Raw genomic sequence first — 23,866 nt, forward strand, 5'->3', positions numbered from 1 at the left:
ATCAGCCAGGTTAAGTCCTTCCAGCACAGCCCATTCAGGGTGTGCAGCCATGATGGCAGTAGCCAGTGACACTCTTGGCCCTGTCCCACTGCAACAGGTGTAGATGTGGCCTGCGTCCCAGCCACCTCATGGAGGGCTTCAGCACCTCCCTGTGGGGACAGGCTGGGAGAGCTGAGACTGTTAAGCCTGGGGAAGAGAAGGCTCCAGGGAGTCCTTAGAGCAGCCTGCCAGTGCCTGAAGGGGATCCAGGAGAGCTGGGGAGGGACTTTGGACAAGGGCTGGCAGTGGCAAAACGAGAGGGAATGGACTGAAGCTGGAAGAGGGGAGAGTGAGACATAGCAGTCTGGGACATGGCTTAGTGGCCACTGTGGCTGAAGGCTGGACTAGAGGTCTCTGAGGCCCTTTCCCAGCTGGGGGGGATCCCAATTATGGAGAGAAATGGCATTTGTTTGCTTCTCCAGCCCCTCTCCTCTGAGAGGTTTGGTGACATCAACGTTCTCTGTGAGGCAAGAACAAGGAGAAAATAGCACCAAGGGATGCCAATTTTATCCACCTAGAGAACAGGGCTGGGGAGGAGCAGCTGAGGGAGCCAGGGGTGTGCAGTGTGGAGCACAGGAGGCTGAGGGCAGAGTTCATTGCTCTCTACATCTTCATAGATGATCTGGATGAGGGCATGGAGTCAGTCATCAGCAAGTTTGCAGATGACACCAAGCTGGGGGCAGATGTGGCTGGGTTGGAGGGCAGAAGGGCTCTGCAGCGGGACCTTGACTGCCTGGACAGATGGGCAGAGTCCAATGGGATGGGGTTCAATAGCTCCAAGTGCAGGGTGCTGCACTTTGGCCACAGCAACCCCATGCAGAGATACAGGCTGGGGTCGGAGTGGCTGGAGAGCAGCCAGACAGAGAGGGATCTGGGGGTGCTGATTGATACCCACCTGAACATGAGCCAGCAGTGTGCCCAGGTGGCCAAGACAGCCAGTGGCATCCTGGCCTGCATCAGGAATGGTGTGGCCAGCAGGAGCAGGGAGGTCATTCTGCCCCTGTACTCTGCACTGCTTAGACCACACCTTGAGTGCTGTGTTCAGTTCTGAGCCCCCCAGTTTAGGAGGGACATTGAGATGCTTGAGCGTGTCCAGAGAAGGGCAACGAGGCTGGGGAGAGGCCTTGAGCACAGCCCTACGAGGAGAGGCTGAGGGAGCTGGGATTGGTTAGCCTGGAGAAGAGGAGGCTCAGGGGAGACCTTATTGCTGTCTGCAACTACCTGAGGGGAGGTTGTGGCTATGGGGAGGTTGCTCTCTTCTCTCAGGTGGCCAGCACCAGAACGAGAGGACACAGCCTCAGGCTGTGCCAGGGGAGATTTAGGCTTGAGGTGAGGAGAAAGTTCTTCACTGAGAGAGTCATTGGGCACTGGAATGGGCTGCCCGGGGAGGTGGTGGAGTCGCCGTCCCTGGAGCTGTTCAAGGCAGGACTGGATGTGGCACTTGGTGCCATGGTCTAGCCTTGAGCTCTGTGCTAAAGGGTTGGACTTGATGATCTGTGAGGTCTCTTCCAACCCTGATGATACTGTGATACTGTGATACAGCTCCTGAGAGGAGGCTGCAGGGAGCTGGGCATGGGCTCTGCTGCCTGCTCTCAGGTGAGAGGAGAGGAAATGGACTGGGATTGTGAAGGGTCCCTCCCAGCCCAACCCATTCTGTGGCTCTGACGTGGGGTTTCCTGAGAGGCTCCTATTTGTCACAGGTGTAGCACATCACCTGTGCCATGGGAGTGAGCCTGCAGGCACCCAAGGGTTGGCACCCGTGGCACTGCCCTGCCTGGTCCCTGCGCAGCAATCTCAGCACTGCCTTTGCCCTTCCCAGCCATTTCCACAGGCAGCCTTACCCCAGGCGAGGCTCCCGGTGCCCTGATTCTCACACCTGAGCGATCAGGCAATCAGACAACTGCAGCTCTGGAGGCAATCCTGAGTCTCGAGGCACCCTGCTGTTGATGTGAACATCTACCTAGGCAATGGAGTGACCTGACTGGGAAGGCTCTGTGGGGGAGGGCAGTGCACAAGGGAGCTACAAAGGCTGCAGCTCCAGCTGGAGAATGCCTCCGAGGGTGGTGACCTTCCAGAAAACAGATTTGGGATTCATGGATTCATAGACCTGCTTGGAAGGGACCCTGAAGACCATCCAGTTCCAACCCCCTGCCAGGGGCAGGAACACCTCCCACTAGCCCAGGCTGGGCTGTGTAAGCAGGCAGAGGTGTTGTGAAGGGCCTGAGGCAAGCAGCAGGTGTGGAGGCTCTCTGGCCAGGCTCCGGAACCCCAGGCAGGATGCACAGCCAGGCCATGAGAGCAGCAGCAGCAGTTTTATTCTGTGAGGTTGCATCATCCTGTTACAACCTATGTCACAGGGGAGGGGGGCACCTTGTGCTACTGCCAGTTCTGGTTTAATGTCTTCTTCAGAGGGCCCTGCTGCCAGGATATTGACCTGGTCTGTTCCTCTGGGCAATGAGGCTGTGTGAACCAGCCTGACCTTTCCAGTGCTGTGCTTCACATTGCTCTGCCACGCAGCTTTTCTCCTCTGGAGTAAAGTCTCAGGAACCTGTGGAAACAGAATGGAGAAGGACCCAGTCAGGACACAGCACATCCAGCATGGGCAGAGCAGGGCCATGCACTGGTACAGCTCAAGGCCTGCAGCAGACGTGGGCTCAGCAGTGCTGCACCACTGCTCTCTTCACTCAAACCCAAGCAGCTCCAAGGATGTTCCCTGAAATCCTCTTGACAATTCCTAGCCCCAAGCTGAGGAGGTGGACAAGAAGTTCGCCACAGGACAGCAATGTGCCCTTGCAGCCATGAAGGCCAACAGGCTCCTGGGATGCAGCAAGGAGAGTGTGGCCAGGGAGGTTCTCCTGCCCCTCTACTCTGTCCTGCTGAGGCCACACCTTGTGTCCAGTCCTGGGCTCCCCAGTCCCAGAGAGACAGGGAACTACTGGAGAGAGTCCAGTGGAGGCTGTGAGGATGCTGAAGGGCCTGGAGCAGCTCTGAGAGGAGGAAAGGCTGAGAGCCCTGGGGCTGAGAGCCTGCAGAGGAGAAGGCTGAGGGGGGACCTACTCAGTGTCTCTGGATGGCTGAGGGGTGGGGGCAAGAAGCAGGGGCCAGGCTCTGCTCAGTGGTGTCCTGGGGCAGGACAAGGGACAATGGACACCAACTGGAGCCCAGGAGGCTCCAGTTCAGCATGAGGAGAAAGTTGTTTGGTGTGAGGGTGCTGGAGGCCTGCAGCAGGCTGCCCAGAGGGGCTGTGGAGTCTGCTCTGGAGGCTTCCAAGCCCAGCTGGAGGTGTTCTGTGTGCCCTGCCCTGGCAGAGGGGGACTGGGCTGGATGATTTCCAGAGGTCCCTTCCATCCCTTCTCATTCTGTGATTCTCTTTGGTTCCAGGCTCAGATATCAGAACTTGAAAGCCTCTCTAGGGGGGATCTGTAGGATCTTCAGGGATGAAGGTGTGGGAGAGCTGAACTGTAGCCCTCAGCTGAACTGCCACTAATGACACAGTGTGACTGGGGGCCAGGTTCTCTCATCCTTCCTCTGCAGCGGCCTGCAGCCCTTGCAGGCTGCTGTGCAGAGCTGTGCAGACACAGAACTCTTCCCAGCTCTGCAATTCCAGAGCAGAGCAGGGCAAGAAACTTCCAAAGCTCTGCCTGCTCCCGATGCAAGCCCAGGACAGCTTCCAGTGACACTGTTAGAGCCCTGAGAAAGACATCTGGGACCTCATCTGAGCTTTCCAGTCAACCCCCACGGGCTGTCCTCCAGGGGCTCTAGAAGCCTGAGTCTGTGCAGCCCAAGTCTCTGGTGACTCACACTCCTCTCATCCTCTGGACACTGATTCACAGTCACAGACTGCCAGGTTCCCTCAAGAAGAGCAGTCCCTGCTCGTCCCAGGGTGCTGTACCACTGCTGTTCTCTTCCCCTTTCTGGTGCCACAGCCTGCACGGCAGTGCCCGGCTGCTGTGCCACTCTCCTCTCCCAGCCTCCCATCCCCTCTCTCCGGGCAGGGTCCCTGCTGCTCTCATGCTGTGTGGGAGAAGGCTTCTGGCTGGCAGGGAGCTGTGAGCTGTGGCCTGCAGCCTGCTGAGGCCTCGCAGGGCTGAGCTGGGGAGGGCAGTTCTGGCCTGCCCTCAGGCCTGCACAGGGAGGGAGGGGTGGAGGATTCCAGAAGGCTTTAGTCAGATAGACTTGGCCTGGTTTGTCCATGTAATGCCTTGTCCTTTGTGCACATGCTCCTGCAAACAGAGGCTCCTCTAAACTTCCACTCAGTGTGCAGTATCTTCATTTTTAGTCCCCAGAGGAGTAAATATCATTTCTGTCCCCCAGTCCCGGGTAGCTCATGGCCCCAGCCTGGGACAGGCAGCTGCTCGTGGACCAGCCAAATGCCACCGTGCAGGGTCTGCTAGAAGCAGGATGTGTGCCAAAGGCTGCGGGCAGGCAGTGGCCCTCCAGCCTGGCTCAGTGCACACGGACACACACACAAGGGCATGGCAGCAGCCAGCCCCTCCTGCTGCCCCAGCTGTGCCTCCAGACAGTCTTACTCCATCACCCATGCCCCTGCTGCAGGGTGTGAGTTTGTCTTTCCCTGGGGGGCTCCAGGGGAAGCAGGTCAGAAACACAGAAGCCATCAGCACACGAGAGTCACCCAGCACACTGCTGCTGTGCTACAGCTCTGACAGGAGCACTCACTTGGTGGGCATCCATCCAACGTCCCTCGGAGCTCCTCTTGGCCAGGCGTGGCTGCCTCATCCTGCAGCAGCCCTGGGGGCTGCCCTGAAGTGCTCTGTACCTGGCAAGGGAGGCTTGGTCAGAACTGAGATGAAAAAGGCATGAGGGAATCCAGTGGGCTCCAAATCAAGGCTCTGCAGGGCCAGCACAGGATGTGCGGTCTGACCACAGGTGTCCTGCTGTGAGGTTCACCTTGTGTCCCAGTACCTGAAGGAGCTCCAGGAGAGCTGGGGAGGGACTTCTGACAAGGGCTGGGTGTGACATGGAATTGCTTTGAGCTGGAAGAGACCATACAAAGCTGTGAGATGTCCACACATTAGCATACCCAAAACGTTTCTAAGAGAAGAATCTGTTCCACTCATGGTGCAGTTAAAAGCTGGTCACAGATCCATGGAATAGGCTGGGTTGGAAGGGACCTTCAAGACCATCCAGTCCCACCCCCCTGCCATGGGCAGGGACACCTGCCACCAGCCCAGCTTGCTCAAGGACTTATCCAGCCTAGCCCTGAACACCTCCAGGGAGGGGGCATCACACTCAAACCAAACTAAACCAGCTGCCGCCTCTTGGTGTTTCAATGCTTTTTAAGTTCTGTACTCAAAACAACCCCCAGCACCTCCAGACGAGTCTCCATTCCCCCTTGTCCCATACACACCCTCATGAAAGCCTTCCTGCAGGATCCCTTCAGGTGCTCCACCACCTGCCACAAACAAGAGCCATACAAGCATCAGAGCTCACCAGGTGGGCCTGGAGACCACTGTAAGTCCAGGTGCTGACATGCCCCAAAGAGGGTGGCAATGCCAGGTGCAGAACTCGGGGCTGTGCAGGCTCCCACCAGTCCCACTGAGCTGTTACCAGCAACACTGGGCACCATCAGGTCCTTGGACACCACTCAGAAGGTAAATTTCTCTCCGAAGAGCTCCAGCCCTCTGCAAATCAAGACAAAGATGGGTAGACATCTTCACTGGAGCACACAAAATGAGCTTCATCCTGGCTTGTCTCAGGAACAGTGTGGCCAGCAGTGCTGGGGGGCATTCTGCTCTCTTCTGGCACTGGGGAGGCCTCACCCCAAGGACTGTGTGCAGCTCTGGGCCCTCATTGCAAGAGATACTGAGAGGCTGGAGTGGGTCCAGAGCAGAGCTCTCAGGGAGCTGCAGAGAGCAATGAGCTCTGCCCTCAGCCTCCTCTGCTCCACACTGCACACCCCCAGCTCCCTCAGCTGCTCCTCCCCAGCCCTGCTCTCCAGAGCCTGCCCCAGCTCTGTGCCCTTCTCTGCACCTGCTCCAGCCCCTCAGGGTCCTTCTGGCAGTGAGGGCCCACAGCTGAACCCAGCACTGCAGCTGTGGCCTCCGCAGTGCCCAGCCCAGGGGCACAATCCCTGCCCTGCTGCTGCTGCAGGCCAGGCTGCTGGTGCCCTTCTTGCCCAGCTGGGCACAGTCTGGCTCATCTCCACCTGCTGGCACCCAGCACCCCCAGGGCCTTCTCTGCTGGGCACTTTCCAGCCACTGTGCACTGCGTTCTGCAGACAGCTCCTCATGCCAGGCTGTGTCCCTCTGGACTGGGCAGGGGCTGCAGCACACAAATCAAAAGCTTGAGGGTTGGGGAGGAAAGTGAAAGCCCTTGATATCAGTTTTCCATCACATCTTGTGGTCTGTAAGAATCCCTTGAAGACACCAAGAGCTGGAAGTATTAAATCAGGCTTCCCACAGCCATGGGAGCGCTGCCAGGGCAGTAACTGTGTCTGGGGTGCTGTGCCTGTGAGCAGCACCAGTCCTGTCTGTGGGCTCTTAGCTGTGGTGACAACCATGGGAGAGGAGCAGAAATGGCCTGGAATTGTGCCAGGGGAGGTTTAGGCTGTCCAGCAGGAACAACCTGCTGTGAGACCAGTCAGGGACTGGCACAGGCTGCCCAGGAAGGCTGTGGGTGCCTCCTCCCTGGAGGTGTTCAAGGCCAGGCTGGATGAGGCTGGTGGGAGGCTTCGCTTTCTTGCAAGAGTCACATCTCTTAATTTTCTGTTCCAGGGGATGAAACTTCTCAGCCCCCATCAGGGATTCACAGGTTGGTTTGGGTTGGAAGGGACCTTCAAAATCATCCAGTGCCAACCCCTACCATGGGCAGGGACACCTCCCACAGCCCAGGTCGCTCAAGGTTTCATCCAGCCTGGTCTCAAGCACCTCCAGGGAAGGGACAGCCACAGCCTCCCTGGGCAGCCTGTGCCAGTGTCTGCCCACCCTCACTGGCAAGAACTTCCCCCTCACCTGCCCTGCAGGTCTCCTCTCCTGGTGTGTGCCCCACGTTCAGTGCAGGCTGTGAAGGTGCTGCAGAGCAGCTGTGCTTTAGAGCTCCAGCTGCAGGCGTTTCTGTGCCAGTCAAGGCAATGCAGAGACAAATTAACCCAGGAGATAAGCAGCCCCCCGAGCCCCAGCAGAGCTTACCTGACACCTCCCGGCAGATCTGCAGCGGCTCTCCGGTGTCCGAGCCCCTGCAACAAGGAGAAAGAAGACACTCAGTGTGAGCAGCCTGCCAGCAGGGCAGAGCAGCGAGGGCACAGCCTGAGCCGCTGGGAAGCAGCCAGCATGCACCTGCCGCTGCCCGGGGGCTGCTCACACACTGCCCCTCCTTCGCGGCAGGGGCGCACCGAGGGCGCCACAGAGCCTCCCGCCCACGACCTGCAGCGAGAGACCTCTGCCTTGGCCTGGTCCTTTCCCTCCTTCGTCGCGATTTAGGTTCTAGCTGTGCTGTTAGCGAGAGCTGCTTTCCTGTTACGGCTAATTTAGTTCTGTTTAGCGCTGGAGGGTTAGGTCTGGAAGCAGAGCTTTGCTGTCACTAGTTAAGGTTAATTAGCTGGTTTAGCGGCCTGGGCACCTAGTTGGTAGGTTTACTTTTTTAACTCTCAGTAGCTTAGCCAGTGAGGATATTTAACAGGAGCGCTGCCAGAGTCCCTCTGGCTGTTACCTGGTTAACGTTTAGCCATCCCTCCAGTCCTCAGCCATCAAGCCTGAGGGTCTCAAAAGCAATACCAGCCCTCGGCACTGCCTTCGCGGGCGCTGGGCTCTAGCGCTGCGAATTACAAATAGAGCTGCCGAGGTGGAGCACCAACACGGGGAGGGACACTGATGGTTTGCTGGGGACTACGAGAAATGCGGCAACGCACTCTGGCGAGTGAAGACAGAGAGGTGAGGGCTATGCGATGCTCACATGTTGGATGGGATATTTAATGTGTGGGGAAGCTCCGAGGTCGAGGAACTGGCATTTAGACAGGCTAAGGGTGGTAAGTGGTCATCTTACCTCTTTAAACTCCATTACACTCTCAGGAGAGCCATGCTAATGCAAACAAGGCAATCAGAGTTGGTGTTTAGCAAGATCAAGCTTAAGAGGCTAGTTTAAAATCCATTTATTGTGCTAAAGCATTTGTCTCCATCCCCACCTCGTACATTAGTGGATGCTACCCACGGTTCATGTCACAGGTTAGGAGGTTAACTTTTAAATGACTTAACAACCAGAAGTTATTAATACAGCTTTTAAAGTCTTACACAAGAAGTCATAAGCTTAAAACAGGCTTGGGTTCATTTTGTTTGTGTTGTAAGTTTTATATAAAAACACTTTTTAGGCATCTCTTGACAAAAAGATAAAGGAAATCAAGCAGGCATTTAAAGCTCGAAAACAACCCCAAATTTAGCTGGTTACAAAAGGCTTCAGCTTTATTGACAAGTTATGGCAAACAGTTGACAGAGTTATGGTTTCCTATTTAGAGAAGCTTACAGATGGAGCTGGCTGTGAGCTGGTTGCTGCCCACAGGCACAGCTTCAGACGCTGCGCAGCTCAGGTGGCTCCACCCCACAGCAAAGGGACGAGCTGCGAGCGACAGCTCCGTCTGACCTCGCAGACACCGGAGACAGCTCGGGACAGCTCGGCGGCAGCTCCCCTACCGCTGCCGCGGGGGGGAACCGGGGGAAGGGGTGGGGAGAGAGGGAGAATAAAAACAAGGCAAGAAGCGGGGGAGGAATGAAGGGAAGAACGGGGGAGGGGGGGAAGAAAGAGGGGAAGAAATGAAAAAAAGATGGGAGGGAAAAACGGAGGGAAAAGTGAAAAAAGGGGGAAAGGGACAAGGAAAGGGGAAAAGGTGAAAAGGGGGAAGTGACCTTATAGTCTTTCAGCAACCCTAGAGAAAGCCTCAGCCTGGAGAGGCTGCAGCTCTGAGTAGCGTCATGCTTGGCAGGTTACAGACAGCAATGGTACAAGCAACAAAACAGCATCTGCAGGGGCTCAGACAGGGCTTGCCAAGGGGCTTTGTCTCGGGAGGGTAAGTCCGTGTTAGAAAATGCTCCTGATGCCCCTCAGTGCTGCAGGAGAGACAGGAGCACAGAGGCTAAGAAGGAGCAGAAAGCCCTAGGGTGGAAAAGAAATGGACTATTACTTGTCTTGGTGCTGCTTCTGTGGAGACCACAGGCTATTAATTGTCTTTGAGGTGAGGTCACAGGTGAGCAGGACCTTCAATATCTACCATAGGGGTGTTCCCTGTAACCCCCTCTGGCTGACCTTGCAGGTGGTGCCTTTAGGCTGGAACGGGTTGTGGCCCATTCTTCTGGTGCTAAAAACAGAGGAGAGAAAGATGGTTTGTGAACATCTCCACTGCACACAACGGCCTGAGGCCCTGCCCAGGGCTGGCAGCCTTCTCGAGCACCTGTGGGCTGCCAGCTTTGGAGACATCAAACAGGGATGGGCTTGGGATCCAGTCCTTTACCCTCCCATCAAACTGACCTGTCCAGCTGAGGACAAAGCCCCTGAGCCCTGCACCTGCAGCAGGGAATGGGCACTCCTGCAGTGGCACTGTGGGCATGGAATCACCACTGAGTGGCCAAGGTTGGAAGGGACCTCAGAGCTCATCTGCTCCAACCTCCCCACCATGGGCAGGGACACCTCAACCAGACTCAGCTCTTTAAAGCTTCGGTCAGCCCTGGAGCTCAGAACCTGTTTGATGCTGTGAGCCTCTGGCTCTGAAGGTAAGCAGCAAGGTGAGTGGCATCTGATGCAGCTGGGCTGTGAATAAGGTGAGGAGCTGAATCATGGAAAGATGAGAGCTGGGTGCTGGCTGCCCTCTGGGACCAAAAAAGAGGAAATGTGGGAGGAAAAGTGATAGGCAGCCATGGAGCCTCTGCACTCAGGAAACTGTTCTGCCAAATGATTTGGAGAGGCTCAGAACCATGGAAGTGTTTGTGTTGGAAAAGCCCTCCAAGGTCATCCAGTCCAACCATCAACCCAACCCCACCATGGCCACTAAACCATGGCCCCAGGTGCCATGTGCACCTCCAGGGAGGAGAAATCCACAGCCTCCCTGGGCAGCCTGTGCTAGTGTCTCCATTCTGTCTTACTCTTTCTGCTGGGTAGCACTGACAGCACACTAAAGGCCACAGTGGTGCCATCTATCCCAAGCAGTGGCTGGCATAGTGGTGCAAGAGCCAAGATGAACACACACTCAGAGCACTCTTCCCCTGCTCGTCAGTCCACTAAGACTGCAACATCTGCATGATTCCATGAACACTGTTACCTTGTCATGGAATTTTCCAGCCTTGAATCAAATTCTATCAGAAATGCAAAGAGGACAACCCCAGGAGTAATTAAAAGGCAGAATCCCATCAACAGCTGTTGTGGAACGAAACCTGAGGTGGCAGCAGTGTGTGATGTGCATTCCAAGATCTGATGCCCTGATGAGCTCACAGTTGAACTCAGTGCTCACTCCCTGAAGTAACAGGGAGCTGGGCTGGTGGGAGGTGTCCCTGCCCATGGCAGGGTTTGGGACTCGATGATCTTGAAGGTCCCTTCCAACCCAACCCATTCTATACCAAATAGAGAAGTCTGCAGAATCAAAGAGCCGTTTAGGTTGGAAAAGACCTTCAAGATCACTGAGTCTAACCATCAACCCTGCTCTACCAAACCCATCTGAAGTGAGGGTGAAAAGACAGAGCCAGTCTCTTGCCAGTGGTGCCAAGTAAGAGGACCAGAGACAATGGGCACGCATTCAGATAGAGAAGGTTCCCTCTGAAGAGCAGGTAAGGATAACCAGGCACTGGCACTGGCTGCCCAGGGCAGCTGCAGAGTCTCCCACTTTGGATATACTGAAAAGGCAGCTGAATGTGGCCTGGGAAAACCAGCTCTGGGTGACTCTGCTTGAAAAGAAGAGCAAGATGACCTCCAGAGGTTCCTTCCAACTTGAACTACTCTGTGACCAATGCAGAGGGGCACAGATCTTGCAGAGGATTTAACCTCCAGGTCAAACTGTGCCACTCAGCTGCCAGTGTGAGCTATGAGAGCTCAAAGTTCTGTTTCTCCTCAGAGACACAAAAGTGCTGGGGCTAATATCTGATGAAAGTCCCTCCTGTACAGGAGACAGGAAATTACTTCAGGGTGATAAGATGAAAAAGAACGAATAGAGGCTGTTAACCTTCAGCTGGTGCTCACAGAGTCACAGAACTGGCTGGGTTGGGGAAACCCTCCCAGAGCATCCAGTCCAACCATCAGCCCAGCCCCACCATGGCCACTAAACCCTGGCCCCAAGTGCCATGGGCACACCTGTCTGGAACACATCCAGGCATAGGGACTCCACCTCCCTGGGCAGCCTCTGCCACTCCCTGACCACTCTGCCACCAAAGACAATTTTAATCCTCTTCAACCTAACCCTGCCTTGGCACCATCCCAGGCCAGTTCCTCTCCTTCTCTCACCTCAGAGCAGGCAGCAGAGCCCAAGCCCAGCTCCCTGCAACCTCCTCTCAGGGAGCTGCAGAGAGCAATGAGCACTGCCCTCAGCCTCCTCTGCTCCACACTGCACACCCCCAGCTCCCTCAGCTGCTCCTCCCCAGCCCTGCTCTCCAGACCCTGCCCCAGCTTTGTTGCCCTTCTCTAGACCTGCTCCATCACTCACTGTCTTGAGGTGCCAGTAATGAACTCTGAGCATTCCTGCCTCCTCAGGCAAGATCTCTCCAGTCACCCCCTGCACCAGCACTGCTGAAGGTTAAACCCTCCAAGAACTCTTTCCTCCCCAGGTTCCATCATTACATTTATTGTGTTGCAGAACCTCTCACTGTGACTTAATGTCTCTAATTACAGAGCAAACTCAGCAGGACAAACAGAACCAGCAAATAAAGGTGAGAATAAAGCAGCAGTGGAACAGTCACGGTCACAGAATGGGCTGTGTTGGAAGGCACCTTCAGGATCATCCAGTTCCAACCCCCTGCCATGAGCAGGGGCACCTCATGGGCAGGGCTCCCCAGAGGGACAGGGAACTACTGGAGAGAGTCCAACAGAGACTATGAGGACGCTGATAAAGGCTGATAAAAACAGAGCCAGATGACTTCATCTGTAATTAGCACCAGCGACTGTAGCTGCTTGGTACTGTTCCTGCAGTGCCAGCTCATAGCCAGTTCCCTGCCAGCCTCTCTGGATGGCAGCTGTTTTGCCAGGCAATGGCACAAACAGCTGCTGCACAGACAGCACTGCAAAACCGAATTCCTTACAGGGTAGAAACTAAAAATGGGCAACAAGAAAGGCCTTGAGCAACCTGGGCCTCTGACCATGGCAGGGGGTTGGAGCTGGACAATCTCTTTGGGTCCCTTCTAACCCAGGCCATTGCATGTGAACCCATCAGGTGAAGCAATGCCTGAGCTGCCAGAGGCAGGTTTCCCTCTGCCCTTGCACTAGGCTGAGGATGGAGCAGACCTTACCGTAGCTGCCGTAGGCCTCCTCGCTCGCCCCAGGGCCGTAGTCATAATACTCAGGCACACTGCAAGAGATCCAGAGAGCCAGGTCAGTGCCAGCACAGCAGCCAGCTCACAGCCAGGTCAGTGCCAGGCCAGTGCCAGCACAGCAGCCAGCTCACAGCACAGCCACCCCCAGGGAAGGGAGGTGTTAGCACTTTCACAGCATGGCAGCCTCCAGCTGGCTTTGGGGATGGCAAGAAAGTAAGCAGCATGCAGGGGAATGGATCAGTGCCAATGGCAGCTCATGGACATCACAGCTCTGGTCTGCTGAGCATAAAGCCAGTTTGGACCTGAGGACGTAAGCATGAGATGACAAAGACAACCTGGCATTCTCTTTGCACAAATCAGGGTTAAAAGAAGACCGCTCCGTTGCGGGTGACTGTTGCTGAAGTGACCCAGGCCAGAGCCACTGAGCTGGAACTCCAAATGCTCCTGTGGCATCAACCCAGGCATGGTTTTGTTGTGCCCAGAGCTGGCTGTGGTGGATCCCAAACCCACTGCTCTTTACCAAGCACCAAGCTGCCAGCTCTGCTCCTGAAGAACACAGGATTTCCCCACCACCTGTAGAGACAAACCAGCTTCTCCACAGCTTTCCTCCTTGCATAGCTCTTGGCCACCCATGGAAGGTTTTATGCAGTAAAAAGTAAGAGGAAAGGACTGCAGCTGGAGGGAGAAGACTGTTGTGGGCTGCACGCTGGGTGTCAGGACACAGCACTCAGCACAGCTCCGAGCACACAGCTCAGCTCCCCAACCTCAGCTCCCTCACTCACACACACTGCTCACAGCTTCCAGCCAAAAGGGCATTCAAATCCTTTGCCAATTCAGAGAAAGTGTCCAGAGCAAAACCTGATTTCTTAGCACGAAATACCTGACTGAACACAGAACACCTCCAGCTGGGCTTGGAAGGAGACTCCACAGCCCCTCTGGGCAGCCTGCTGCAGGCCTCCAGCACCCTCACACCAAACAACTTTCTCCTCATGCTGAGCTGGAACCTCCTGGGCTCCAGTTGGTGTCCATTGTCCCTTGTCCTGCCCCAGGGCACCACTGAGCAGAGCCTGGCCCCTGCTTCTTGCCCCCACCCCTCAGCCATCCAGAGACACTGAGCAGGTCCCCTCTCAGCCTTCTCCTCTGCAGGCTCTCAGCCCCAGGGCTCTCAGCCTTTCCTCCTCTCAGAGCTGCTCCAGGCCCTTCAGCATCTTTGTCACCCTTTGCTAGGCCCTCTCCAGCAAGTCCCTGGAGACTCCAGAACTGGACACAACAATCCAGATGTGGCCTCAGCAGGGCAGAGCAGAGGGGCAGGAGAACTCTTGCTGCACACCAGGAGCCCAGCAGCCCTATAGGCCACCAGGGCACATTGCTGGCCACCAGCACTCCCAGCTCCTTCTCCATGGAGCTGCTTCCCAGCAGGATGCCCCCCAGTCTGTGCTGGTGCAGAGATTTTGCTCCCCAGGGGCAGGACCCTGCCCTTGCCCTGTCTGAACCTCCTGATCTGAGGCCAGACTGATCCAGGCTGCTTACCCTCCGCCACGCCTGCCCCTGCTGCTCTGCCTGCAGCGACTGCAAACCCTCCCTGCGCCCGGCAGCGAAGGGAGCAGCCAGGGCTGTGCTGCTGGCACTGGCTGCACCCACAGGAGGTCTTCTCGTCAGCCAGACCGCGGCTCGTTCGCAGGGTGGGCGGCCCGGGGGGCAATCAGCCGCAACACCCTGCTCCCCTCCGGGCAGGGCTGCCAGCCCGTCCTGGGCAGGCTGGTGCCCAGGAGCAGCACACGGCCATTAGCTGGCATTAGCATTCGTCATGTCCCGGAGCACCAGCACCCACCTGGGGCATCCTACAGCTCAGCTCTGGCTCCTCAGCACCTGCAGGCTTCCAGGACAGATCGCGACGGGCCAGGACAGGCTTTGGAACCTCCTGCAGGCTTTAGCAACCCTCTCCAGACTCCTTCGGAAGCCTTCTCCACATACCGCTCATGGCAGAGCTTGTGTGCACTGGGCCATGGCTCCTGCAAGGGCCTTCCCTGCCTCTGTGTCTCAAGCAGCTCTGGTGTCACTCTTCTCTGTCCCTCTGACGCTTTGTGCCCTCCCTGGAGGTGTCCAAGGCCAGGCTGAACGAGGTCCTGAGCCAGCTGGGCTGGTGGGAGGTGTCCCTGCCCATGGCAGGGGCAGGCACCAGATGATCCTGAAGGTCTCTCCCAACCCATGCTCTGATTCCATGCAAGCTGTGATTCTGTGCTCACCTCTGCTCTGTGGCCACAGCCTTCTGTGGATCTCCATGACCCTGACCTATTGATGCTTATTTTTACTTAGCTTTTGGGTTTCATCAGTGCTTTGAATCTGCTGCTCTTAAAGTTTCCCTGCACCTGTGCTGGCTCCCTCATGCAGACAAAGCCAGGTCAGCTCCAAAGAGAATGAACACCAAAGATGTTTCCTCACTCCAGTGCTCAGGGCCCCCTGAGATGCCCTCCAGCCTGACTCACCTGCAGCTGGTGTGCCACCCCAGAGGCTCAAATTCAGAGCTCCATCTCTAAGCAGCAGCCTTTGAAGGCCACCGGAGGCTTTTAACCTCTCATGCACTGGGACTTTTCAGACTGACAGCAGCTGAGCAGAAGTGAGCTCCAGTTTGACTGCCAACACCCAGGGAGCCCTCACGGCTCCTGCTCTGCTTGAGCAGAAGAGCATGGGCAGAAGGGTGAAGGCTGAAGCCATGATCCCTGCCTCCTGGGCAGACAAGGCTCCTGGGGCAGGACGATGGTGCCTGCTCAGAGGTCTCTGCTGTTAGGGACAGAAATCCCAGCTCTAACAGAGTGCCAGGCCCTTGACCAGCCTCTGCCTCCACTAAGAGGACCCCAGTTAGCAACAGTTCCAGCTGGCTCCCTGGCTGCTCCTACAGCTTCTGGGGCATCAGGCAGCAGGACCTTGTAGGTCTGAAAAACTTCTTGTTCCCTTAAGTCCTCTGGGTGGATTTGTTCTTCTTTTCTCTTTCTGTTCTCTGCTTTGCCTTGCTGAGAGATGCATCTCATTTGTGTTCTCCAGCTGTGCAGCACACAGTGTGGCTGCAGACATCCAAGGGGTTCACAAAAGCCAGAGCTGGAAGGTCCAAGGTAAGCTTCATCTGCTGTGAGCACTGCTAACACCTGAATCTGTCCAGGCAGTGTGCGCCGTGCAGATGGCCTGGAACGGTGCCAGGGCAGGGTTAGGTTGGAGAGGAGGAAAAATGTCTTTGGAGCCAGAGTGGTCAGGGAGTGGCAGAGGCTGCCCAGGGAGGTGGTGGAGTGCCCATGGCTGGAGGTGTTCCAGACAGGTGTGCCCATGGCACTTGGGGCAGGGTTCAGTGGCTGTGGTGGGGCTGGGCTGATGGTTGGACTGGAAGGTCTTGGAGGGCTTCTCCAACCCAAACAATTCCGTGATTCCATTCCCTCACTTTCTCTGTATCTCCATTCCAGTCTGCTTTTCCCATCCACACAGACTTATGATCCAGAATTCCAGAATCAGGAAGGGGCCAGGCTCTTTGCAGTGGTGTCCTAGGACAGGACAAGGGGGGCAAGCTGGAGCAGAGGAGGTGTCATGGGAACAGAAGGGAAACTCTGTCACTGTGAGGGTGCTGGACTCTAGAGCAGGCTGCCCAGAGAGGCTGTGGAGTCTCCTGCTATGGGGACTTTCAAACCCAGCCTGGATGTGTTCCTGTGTGCCCTGCACTGGGTGCCCCTGCTCTGGCAGGGGGACTGAAGTGAGTGATCTCCAGAGGCCCTTTCCAGCCCCTACCAGTCTGTGATTTTGTGGTTTGATATTGGGAAAGTAGTGAGCAAACCTTTGCTCAGGTCAGAGATTTCAGACTGTGAACACCCACAAAAAGCACTGATGGGCACCCACAGTCCTCTCCAGCTAGGATTTGTAGCCAAAGGACAGAGCTGTTCTTTGCCCATGGGCCTCTCTCTGCCAGCAGGCTGCAAGATCTAATCCCAAAGCCAGCAGCCAGCCCCAGTGGGATCTGCTTACTGATATCAGCCCTTACTGGACTGATCCTGCACTCAGGGGGGCATGCTGAGCTTTGGCAGTGTTTGCTTCTAAGCATGCAAAACACAGAATCACAGAGTGGGCTGGGCTGGAAGAGACCTTCCAGATCATCCAGTGCCAACCCCTGCCAGAGGCAGGGGCACCTCTCACCAGCCAAGGCTGCTCGAGGCCTTGTCTAGCCTGACTCTGAACACCTCCAGGGAGGGGACATCCACAGCCTCCCTGGGCAGTCTGTGCCAGTGTGTGCCCACCCTCACTGGTGGGCAGACACCTCCAGGCAGGGCTGCAGCTGCCCCTCCAGGTGTGGCAGCCTGAAGGACTGTTTCACTTGCAGCATGGTTGTGAAGGGCTCATTGTTAGAGGCAGCTGTGCATACAGCTCCTGGCTATCTGCCTCAGCCAGGGTTGACCAGAGTGAACTGGAGCTCAGGAAAATCCACACTGCTGGTGTAAGTAATTCCTGGAGATTCAGCTGGATCATCCACACTTTGCTTTCCCTGGAAAACCACTTTGCAGCACAGCTCTGATTGCTCTGTAAGCCATGGAAGGGACCTGGGCTGAGCTGTGCTCCCGTTCTGTTCCTGCCCATCAGATCAGAACCAGTGAGCCCTAAATATCTTCTTCCAGCAGCAACAGCAGCTGCAACACAAGCAGGTAGCAGAACAACAAAACACAGAGGGTCAGGAAAACCTAAGGCAGTCACTTGTCACATAGACAACCTCAAGGCTGAGTATGCATCTGGAATTCAGAGAATGGCTTGCATCGGAAGGGACCTGAAAAACCAGGGAATCATGGAATGGGCTAAGCTGGAAGGGACCTCAAAGACCAGGGAATCATGGAATGGCTTGGGGTGGAAGGGACCTGAAAGACCAGGGAATCACAGAACAGGCTGGAAGGGACCCTAAGGATCATCCAGTCCCACCCCCCTGCCACGGGCAGCAGCACCTCCCACCAGCACAGGTTGCTCAGGGCCTCACCCAGCCTGGCCTTGAACACCTCTAGGGAGGAGGCATCCACAACCTCCCTGGGCAACCTGTGCCAGTGTCTCACCACCCTCAGTGCCAAGAATTTCTTCCTCATCTCCAGTCTTGGTTGGGTTCTCCTGGCTTTTGTTGAAGAAGCAGTGTGACCCACCCTGTCACCTGCCAGTTGGTCTGAGCTCTCCTTAGTGCCCCTTTTGGCTGGGAGGCATGGCAGCTTTGAACTGAAAGTGGCGTGGCTGGCATGGACAGCAAGGTCAGTGGAGATCAGCAGAGATGCTGTGTGGCTCTGGAGGTCTGCAGCTGCTCCACTTCCACAGAATGGTCCTGCTGGTCCCAGCTGAGCGCTGGGCCCTGCTCTGCGCCTGGCTCCAAGCAAGCACAAGGGCAGCTCCTGGACATCCTCGCCAAGAGCTTCTCCTCTCCTGCAGCTCAGGTTTCTCACAGCCCATGAATCTGGACAGTGCCTCAACAGACTTCCCAGTCCCTACTAAGGAAATTAACCCAATCTATTATGTTTTGCAAGCTCTCAGGGCCCTCCTGCATCTCCTGTGCCACAGCTGAGCTGGAATCTGGGACCTCCACCAGGCTGCAGTTGGATGAACTTGCTTGAGGCATCTAAAAATCCTCTTTATTTCTTCACATCAGTGTCTGAGTGGGCAGACAGGAACAATGGTTGTGGCCACATGGTTGGGATTGGGAGGGAACTCCAAGATGGTTGAGTTCCATTGCAGCATGGTTGGAAGGTAAGAAACCTTGAGAACAGCCACGTGCCTGCACTGTTCACAGCAACCCCTGAAGAGTGCCAAGCATGTCCTCACAGGCCTGCTCCGCACCTCTGCAGCACTTGATAGAAGGGCCCATGGGTGAGGGTTGGGTCCAGCTGATCACTCAAGCACTCAGAGGAACTTGGTTTGATGCCAGAATTCTATTAGCCAAAATATATCAGTGTCTGCAGGGGAGCTGCAGGCAGGCTGGGGAGGGACTGTTCAGAAGGGGCTGTGGGGACAGGCTGAGGGCAGTGGTTTGGAAGTGGAGCAGGGCAGAGTTAGGTTGGGCACCAGGAGGAAGCTCTGCACAGTAAGGTGGGGAGGGACTGGCACAGGCTGCCCAGGGAGGTGGTTTAGGCCCCACCCTCAAGACAGTCAGGATCAGGCTTGCTGTGTCCTTGTGCAGCCTGCTCCAGCTGGAAGTGTCCCTGCTGGCTGCAGGGGCTGGGATAGGATGAGCCTGGAGGGTCCCTTTCAGCCCAATGCACTCTGTGACTCTGAATGTCCTTCTGACAAGTTTTTAAGGACCAAGTGTAAGGAGAACGTCAAACTTGGTCATTAAGGGAGAGGAGCTGCTGCTGCCTGAGGGCACCAGGGGAAGTCTGCCCCTGGCAGGGGTGAAGCAGCAGGGTGGCACTCCTCTTCAGAACAGGTTTGTACTCTCAGCAGCATGGACTGGGTGTCTATTTTTAAGCAGAGCTGTCAGACCTCAGGACCAGGAGGTAAATGCAGCTGACAGTAAGGGTTCGAGTCTCCTCTGCCTGGCTCCCAAGTGCCCAGTGAGCAGTGAAGAAGCTTAGCAGCTGCCTAACATCTGCTGGGGTGTCTGTGCAGGCAGACTGGGAAGCACAGCCAAGGTGCTCTTTTAAATCTTTGTCCTGAGCTTCCATCCTGTGTCCTGGGCTGTTGTGGGACAGGAAGATGAGGAAAGAAGGTGGCTTTAGAAACACAGCTGCTGGCAGCCGCAGCAAGACACAGCTCGTGTGACACAGCCTGCACCTGTCATGGCCCACGCCTCTCTCCTTCCTAAGTAACCACAGAATGGATTGGCCTGAAAGGGACCTCAGACATCATCCAATCCCAACCTCCTGCCATGGGCAAGGACACCTCCCACCAGCCCAAGGTGCTCAAGGCCTTGCCCAGCCTGCCTGGAACACCTCCAGGCAGAGGGCATCCACAGGCAACCTGTTCCAGTGTCTCCCCACCCTCACTGGCAAGAGTTTCCTCCTCATCTCCAGTCCCAGTCTCCACCTTCCCAGCTCAAAAAAGTCTCCCCCAGAACACTAAGGCAGAGGTGGCACTTACCATAGAGGAAGTCCTGCAGTCCCCTTCCTTCAGGCTGCTGATTGTATCCATTTCAAAGTGCTCTTGAGGTGCCTCAGCTCATCCAGCCACGCAGACCTCTTGAGGGCTTCACTCCAGTCTGATCCTGAGGCTCTGCCCCCCTATTTTCAGCCTAAAACTCAGACTGCTTTGATGGAGCTCAGAGGAGCTCACTCTGGAAGGGTGGCAGTGGTGGACTTTGTCAGAGAAGGACCTACACAAAATGTACTGCTGGCCTGCACCACTGCCCCTCACCTTTGTCTTCAGACAGCTCTGCACAGCAGGGAGCCTTCATCTCTGCTTGCAGCTGGATGCTCTTGGGCCTAGGCATCTTTGGTGCTCCTTCCACTAAAGCATAGCCCTGCCTTGCAGCACAGGCTGTGCTTTGAGGGTCTGCTCATGTTCTCTGCTGGTAGCACAGCCTGGTTGATAGCTTCGGAGAATCACAGGATGCGTTGGGTTGGAAGGCACCTTCAGGATGGTTCAGTTCCAACCCTCTGCCATGGGCTCAAGGCAACGTGTCTAAAGCAGACCTCATGGGCAACGAGGGACTAAGGGCCCTGAGAAGGAAGACCTATGGGCAGAGGCCTCTGGGGAGCAGGGAAAAGGTCTGGAAGACAAAGGCCCAGGTGACAGGGGTGGTGGTGAGCTGCCCAAGCTGCACCTGCCCTCCATGCATTGGGTAGCAGGGGAACAAGGGACAGCCTGCTGAGTGCTCTGCTCTCCAGCACACCTGGCTCAGCCTGCTCCCAGAGCACCCATCCCATCCATCTGACCATGCACTGCTCGTGTGAAGCAACCCTGAGAGGCAGGCGTGGACAGCACCCAGGGTGGGTCAGACAATGAGACACAGGTTTCAGAGAGGCACAGAAGAGTTTGGGTTGCAGAAGGCCTCTGTGATCATCCAGTCCAGCCACCAGCCCAACACCACCGCAGCCACTGACACCCCCACCCAGAAACTCCTCTTTGCAGCTGAACCATGTTGCTAAAAAGCCCCAGGAGAACAAGTGACCCATCCTGCCATGGCCGAGGGAGAGCTTCCTCTTGACAAGTGTACTTCACCTCTGGGGAAGAGAATTCATGGACCCCTCACAGAACGCCAGAGTGGCTCAGGTTGGAAGGTACATCAGAGCTCATCTCCTCCAACTTCCCCACCCTGCCCAGGGACATCTCTCACTAGCCCAGGTTGCTCAGGGTCTCACCCAGCCAGGCCTTGAACACCCCCAGGCAGGAGGCAGCCACAGCCTCCCTGGGCAGCCTGTGCCAGGCTCTCACCACCCTCACACTCAACAACTTCTGCCTCAGCTCCACTCTCACCCTGCCCTGCCTCAGCTCCAAACCATTGCCCTTGGCCTGGCTCAGACCCCCTCAGCACAAGTCCCTCTGCAGCCTTCCTGCAGGATCCCTTCAGGCACTGCAGGCAGCTCTGAGGTGCCCCTGGAGCCTTCTCCTCTGCAGGCTGCACCCCCCCAGCTCCCTCAGCCTGTGCTCACAGCAGAGCTGCTCCAGCCCTGGCAGCACCTTTGTGGCCTCCTAGGGCTATGGAATTCTGGTTTCACATCACAGGATGGCTGAGGTTGGATGTACTCTCAGAGACCATCAGCTGCAGCCTCCAAAGCATTGTAAACCCCAGGAGGCTGGGATGCCCCTGAGAGCTCTGCAGGAGCCCAGGGAGAACAAGCCCAGCTGCACAGATGAGCTGAGTGACCCCAGACAGCAACACGGTGCCAGTTCAGAGTTAACCCGCAAAACCTGCCCATGTTTTCAGCTCAGGCTGGCACTTGCCTTCACCTGAGCAACACTCCCTGTCAGCCCTAACTGCCACCCACACTTCTGGGACAGCTTTTCCCAGGACTGTGAGATGTGGAACTGAAGGTGGGGAATAAAGCAGGCAGCTGACAGGGGAAGGGAAGAGGAGCAAAGGCAGCAGGTGAGTGAACAGCCCAGCTGCTTACCTCTGCGCGGGGGTGGCGTAGCTGCTGTCGTATGCCTCATAGCTGGGGTCCTCATAGTCACCCCCATAGCCATCATCATAGCCCTGGGGAAACAACAGCACAGCTCAGAGAGAGACCAGGGCCAGCAGCACGGGGCGAGGGCAGCAACACACAACCACAGACGTGGGCTGGAAGGGACCCTTCAAGCTCACCCTGTCCAACCCCCTGCAGGCAGCAGGGACACCTCCTGCTACAGCAGGCTGCACAGGGACACAGCAAGGCTGATCCTGAATGTCTCCAGGATGGGGCCCAAACCACTGCCCTGGACAGCCTGTACAGAGCTTCATCCTGATGCCCAACCTAACTCTGCCCTGCTCCACTTCCAAACCATTGCCCTCGGCCTGTCCCCACAGCCCCTTCTCAGCTTACCTGCAGCTGCAGCCTGGAGAAGGCTCCAGGGAGACCTCAGAGCAGCCTTCCAGTACCTGAAGAGGCCTCCAGGAGAGCTGGAAAGGGACTTCTGACAAGGGCTGGGAGTGACAGGACAAGGGACAATGGCTTTGAGCTGGGAGAGGGGAGAGTGAGACTAGACAGAAAGAAATTGCTGGCAGTGAGGGTGGGCAGACACTGGCACAGGCTGCCCAGGGAAGCTGTGGATGTCCCCTCCGGGAAGGTGTTCAGGGTCAGGCTGGATGAGGCCTTGAGCAACCTGGGCTGGTAAGAGGTGTCCCTGCCCATGGCAGTGGTTGGGGATGGATGATCTCTAAGGTTCCTTCCAGCCCACTCCATGACACTATGACAATACCAGTTTGACACTGATCATGCTCAGGTGTTCACCAGGCCTTGATCAGAAAGTGAGGGTAGGAAACAGCACAGCTGACATCAGCCCTGGGAACCCCCAGCCCAGGAGCACACTCGTGTGACCACCACTGGCACAGAAAGTTCAAACAGGGAAAAGGATGGGGTAGAAGGAAGGAGAGTCAGAACTGGAGGGATGGCTCAGAGTCTGCTACCTGAGAAGGGGTTCAGCATCACTTTGATGGCACCCCAAGACTCCACTGAGAAATGTTTATTGAAGCTATCTGGAGCTACTCAAGGCCTCTCCAGGTCTCAGATGTAGACACAAAGAGGAGGAACGCAAACAAAATCAGCACTGGCAGCAACCAGGAGGCATCATCTGGCACAGCTCCATCTCCTCAGCCAAGAGTCCCCTCCTGAGTGCTCAAACCTCTCTGCAAGCATCACAGCCCATGCCCAGAGACACCAAACGCCCTCTGCTCTGAGCTCCTCACACAGCAGCTGCTCACAGCAGGGAAATGGGGGGGGCTGGGCTGTGGGAAAGCAGGAAGGGGCAATGCTGCGTTTCTGCCCAGCCTGCAGCTGCCAGCGTTTGCTGTGTGCCCTGCACTGCAGGGGCAGAGGCACAGCAGTGAGCTGGAGTAGAGTCACAGACCGGGTTGGGCTGGAAGGGACCTTAGAGACCATCCAGGGCCAACCTCCTGCCATGGGTAGGGACACCTCCCACCAGCCCATACTGCTCAAGGCCTCACCCAGCCTGGCCTTGAACACCTCCAGGGAGAGGACAGCCACAGCCTCCCTGGGCAGCCTCTGCCAGTGTCTGCCCACCCTCAGTGCCAGGAATTTCTCTCTGATTTTCTCTTTCTGTCTCCCAAGCACTGTTCCAGCCACTGGATCTAAGTCAGCCTCCAAACAGGACTTTTCCAGGTTAAGAGGATATCAAATCCAATTTCTTTGGTTCCATAATTGCTTCCTAAAAACTCATTAGGGCCTGTTCTGCCAGGGGATTATTCAGAACCATTTCTCTTGGAAGCTCCCTGCCTTGCAGAGCTCCTGCTCGCTGCCAGACAAAGGAGGCTTCTCTTTTTAACTGCCACCCTGTGTGGTGAGCAAGGCTGGGAAAAGCTTCAAATTCTACCTGAGACAGGGAGTCAGGAGGTTGGGGAGAGGAGATGAAGTAACAACCTGAGCCTGCAGGAAGCAGAACTCTGCAGGATTTAAGTTTGTGAAGTGCAATCCCAGAGTCATTCCTGGAACACCTGAGAGATGGAGACTCCACCACCTTCCTAGGCAGCCTGTGCCAGTCCCAGACCACTCTGGCAGCCCTGTTCTCCAGAGCCTGCCCCAGCTCTGTGCCCTTCTCTGCACCTGCTCCAGCCCCTCAGGGTCCTTCTGGCAGTGAGGGCCCACAGCTGAACCCAGCACTCCAGCTGTGGCCTCAGCAGTGCCCAGCCCAGGGGCACAATCCTGCCCTGCTGCTGCTGCCCACACCAGTGCTGCTGCAGGCCAAGCTGCTGGTGCCCTTCTTGCCCAGCTGGGCACAGC

At 56.4% G+C, this 23,866-nt stretch overlaps 1 protein-coding gene across 14 annotated transcripts in view; it reads right to left on the reverse strand.

Annotated features, from left to right (window-relative positions):
- Positions 1 to 2,332: 2,332 nt before the first annotated feature.
- The window catches only part of KHDRBS2 (KH RNA binding domain containing, signal transduction associated 2), a 55,504-nt gene continuing 33,970 nt past the window's right edge, over positions 2,333 to 23,866 (reverse strand). The window contains exons 7-14 of one of the 14 annotated variants that reach the window (XR_010306947.1): positions 21,545 to 21,627; positions 12,471 to 12,529; positions 9,292 to 9,343; positions 7,188 to 7,234; positions 5,491 to 5,681; positions 4,963 to 5,033; positions 4,717 to 4,816; positions 2,333 to 2,587 (exon numbers count right to left, since the gene is read on the reverse strand). Coding sequence is in view for 4 of the 14 variants with exons in the window: in XM_064164114.1 (XP_064020184.1) it covers positions 9,090 to 9,141; positions 9,292 to 9,343; positions 12,471 to 12,529; positions 21,545 to 21,627 (246 nt within the window). In the remaining 10 variants the exon portion in view is untranslated. The other 13 variants (XR_010306946.1, XR_010306948.1, XR_010306954.1 and 10 more) reach the window with 13 other exon arrangements.

The sequence above is a fragment of the Pogoniulus pusillus genome, chromosome 25, assembly GCF_015220805.1.
Source record: "Pogoniulus pusillus isolate bPogPus1 chromosome 25, bPogPus1.pri, whole genome shotgun sequence".
Classification (NCBI taxonomy): Eukaryota; Metazoa; Chordata; class Aves; order Piciformes; family Lybiidae; genus Pogoniulus; species Pogoniulus pusillus.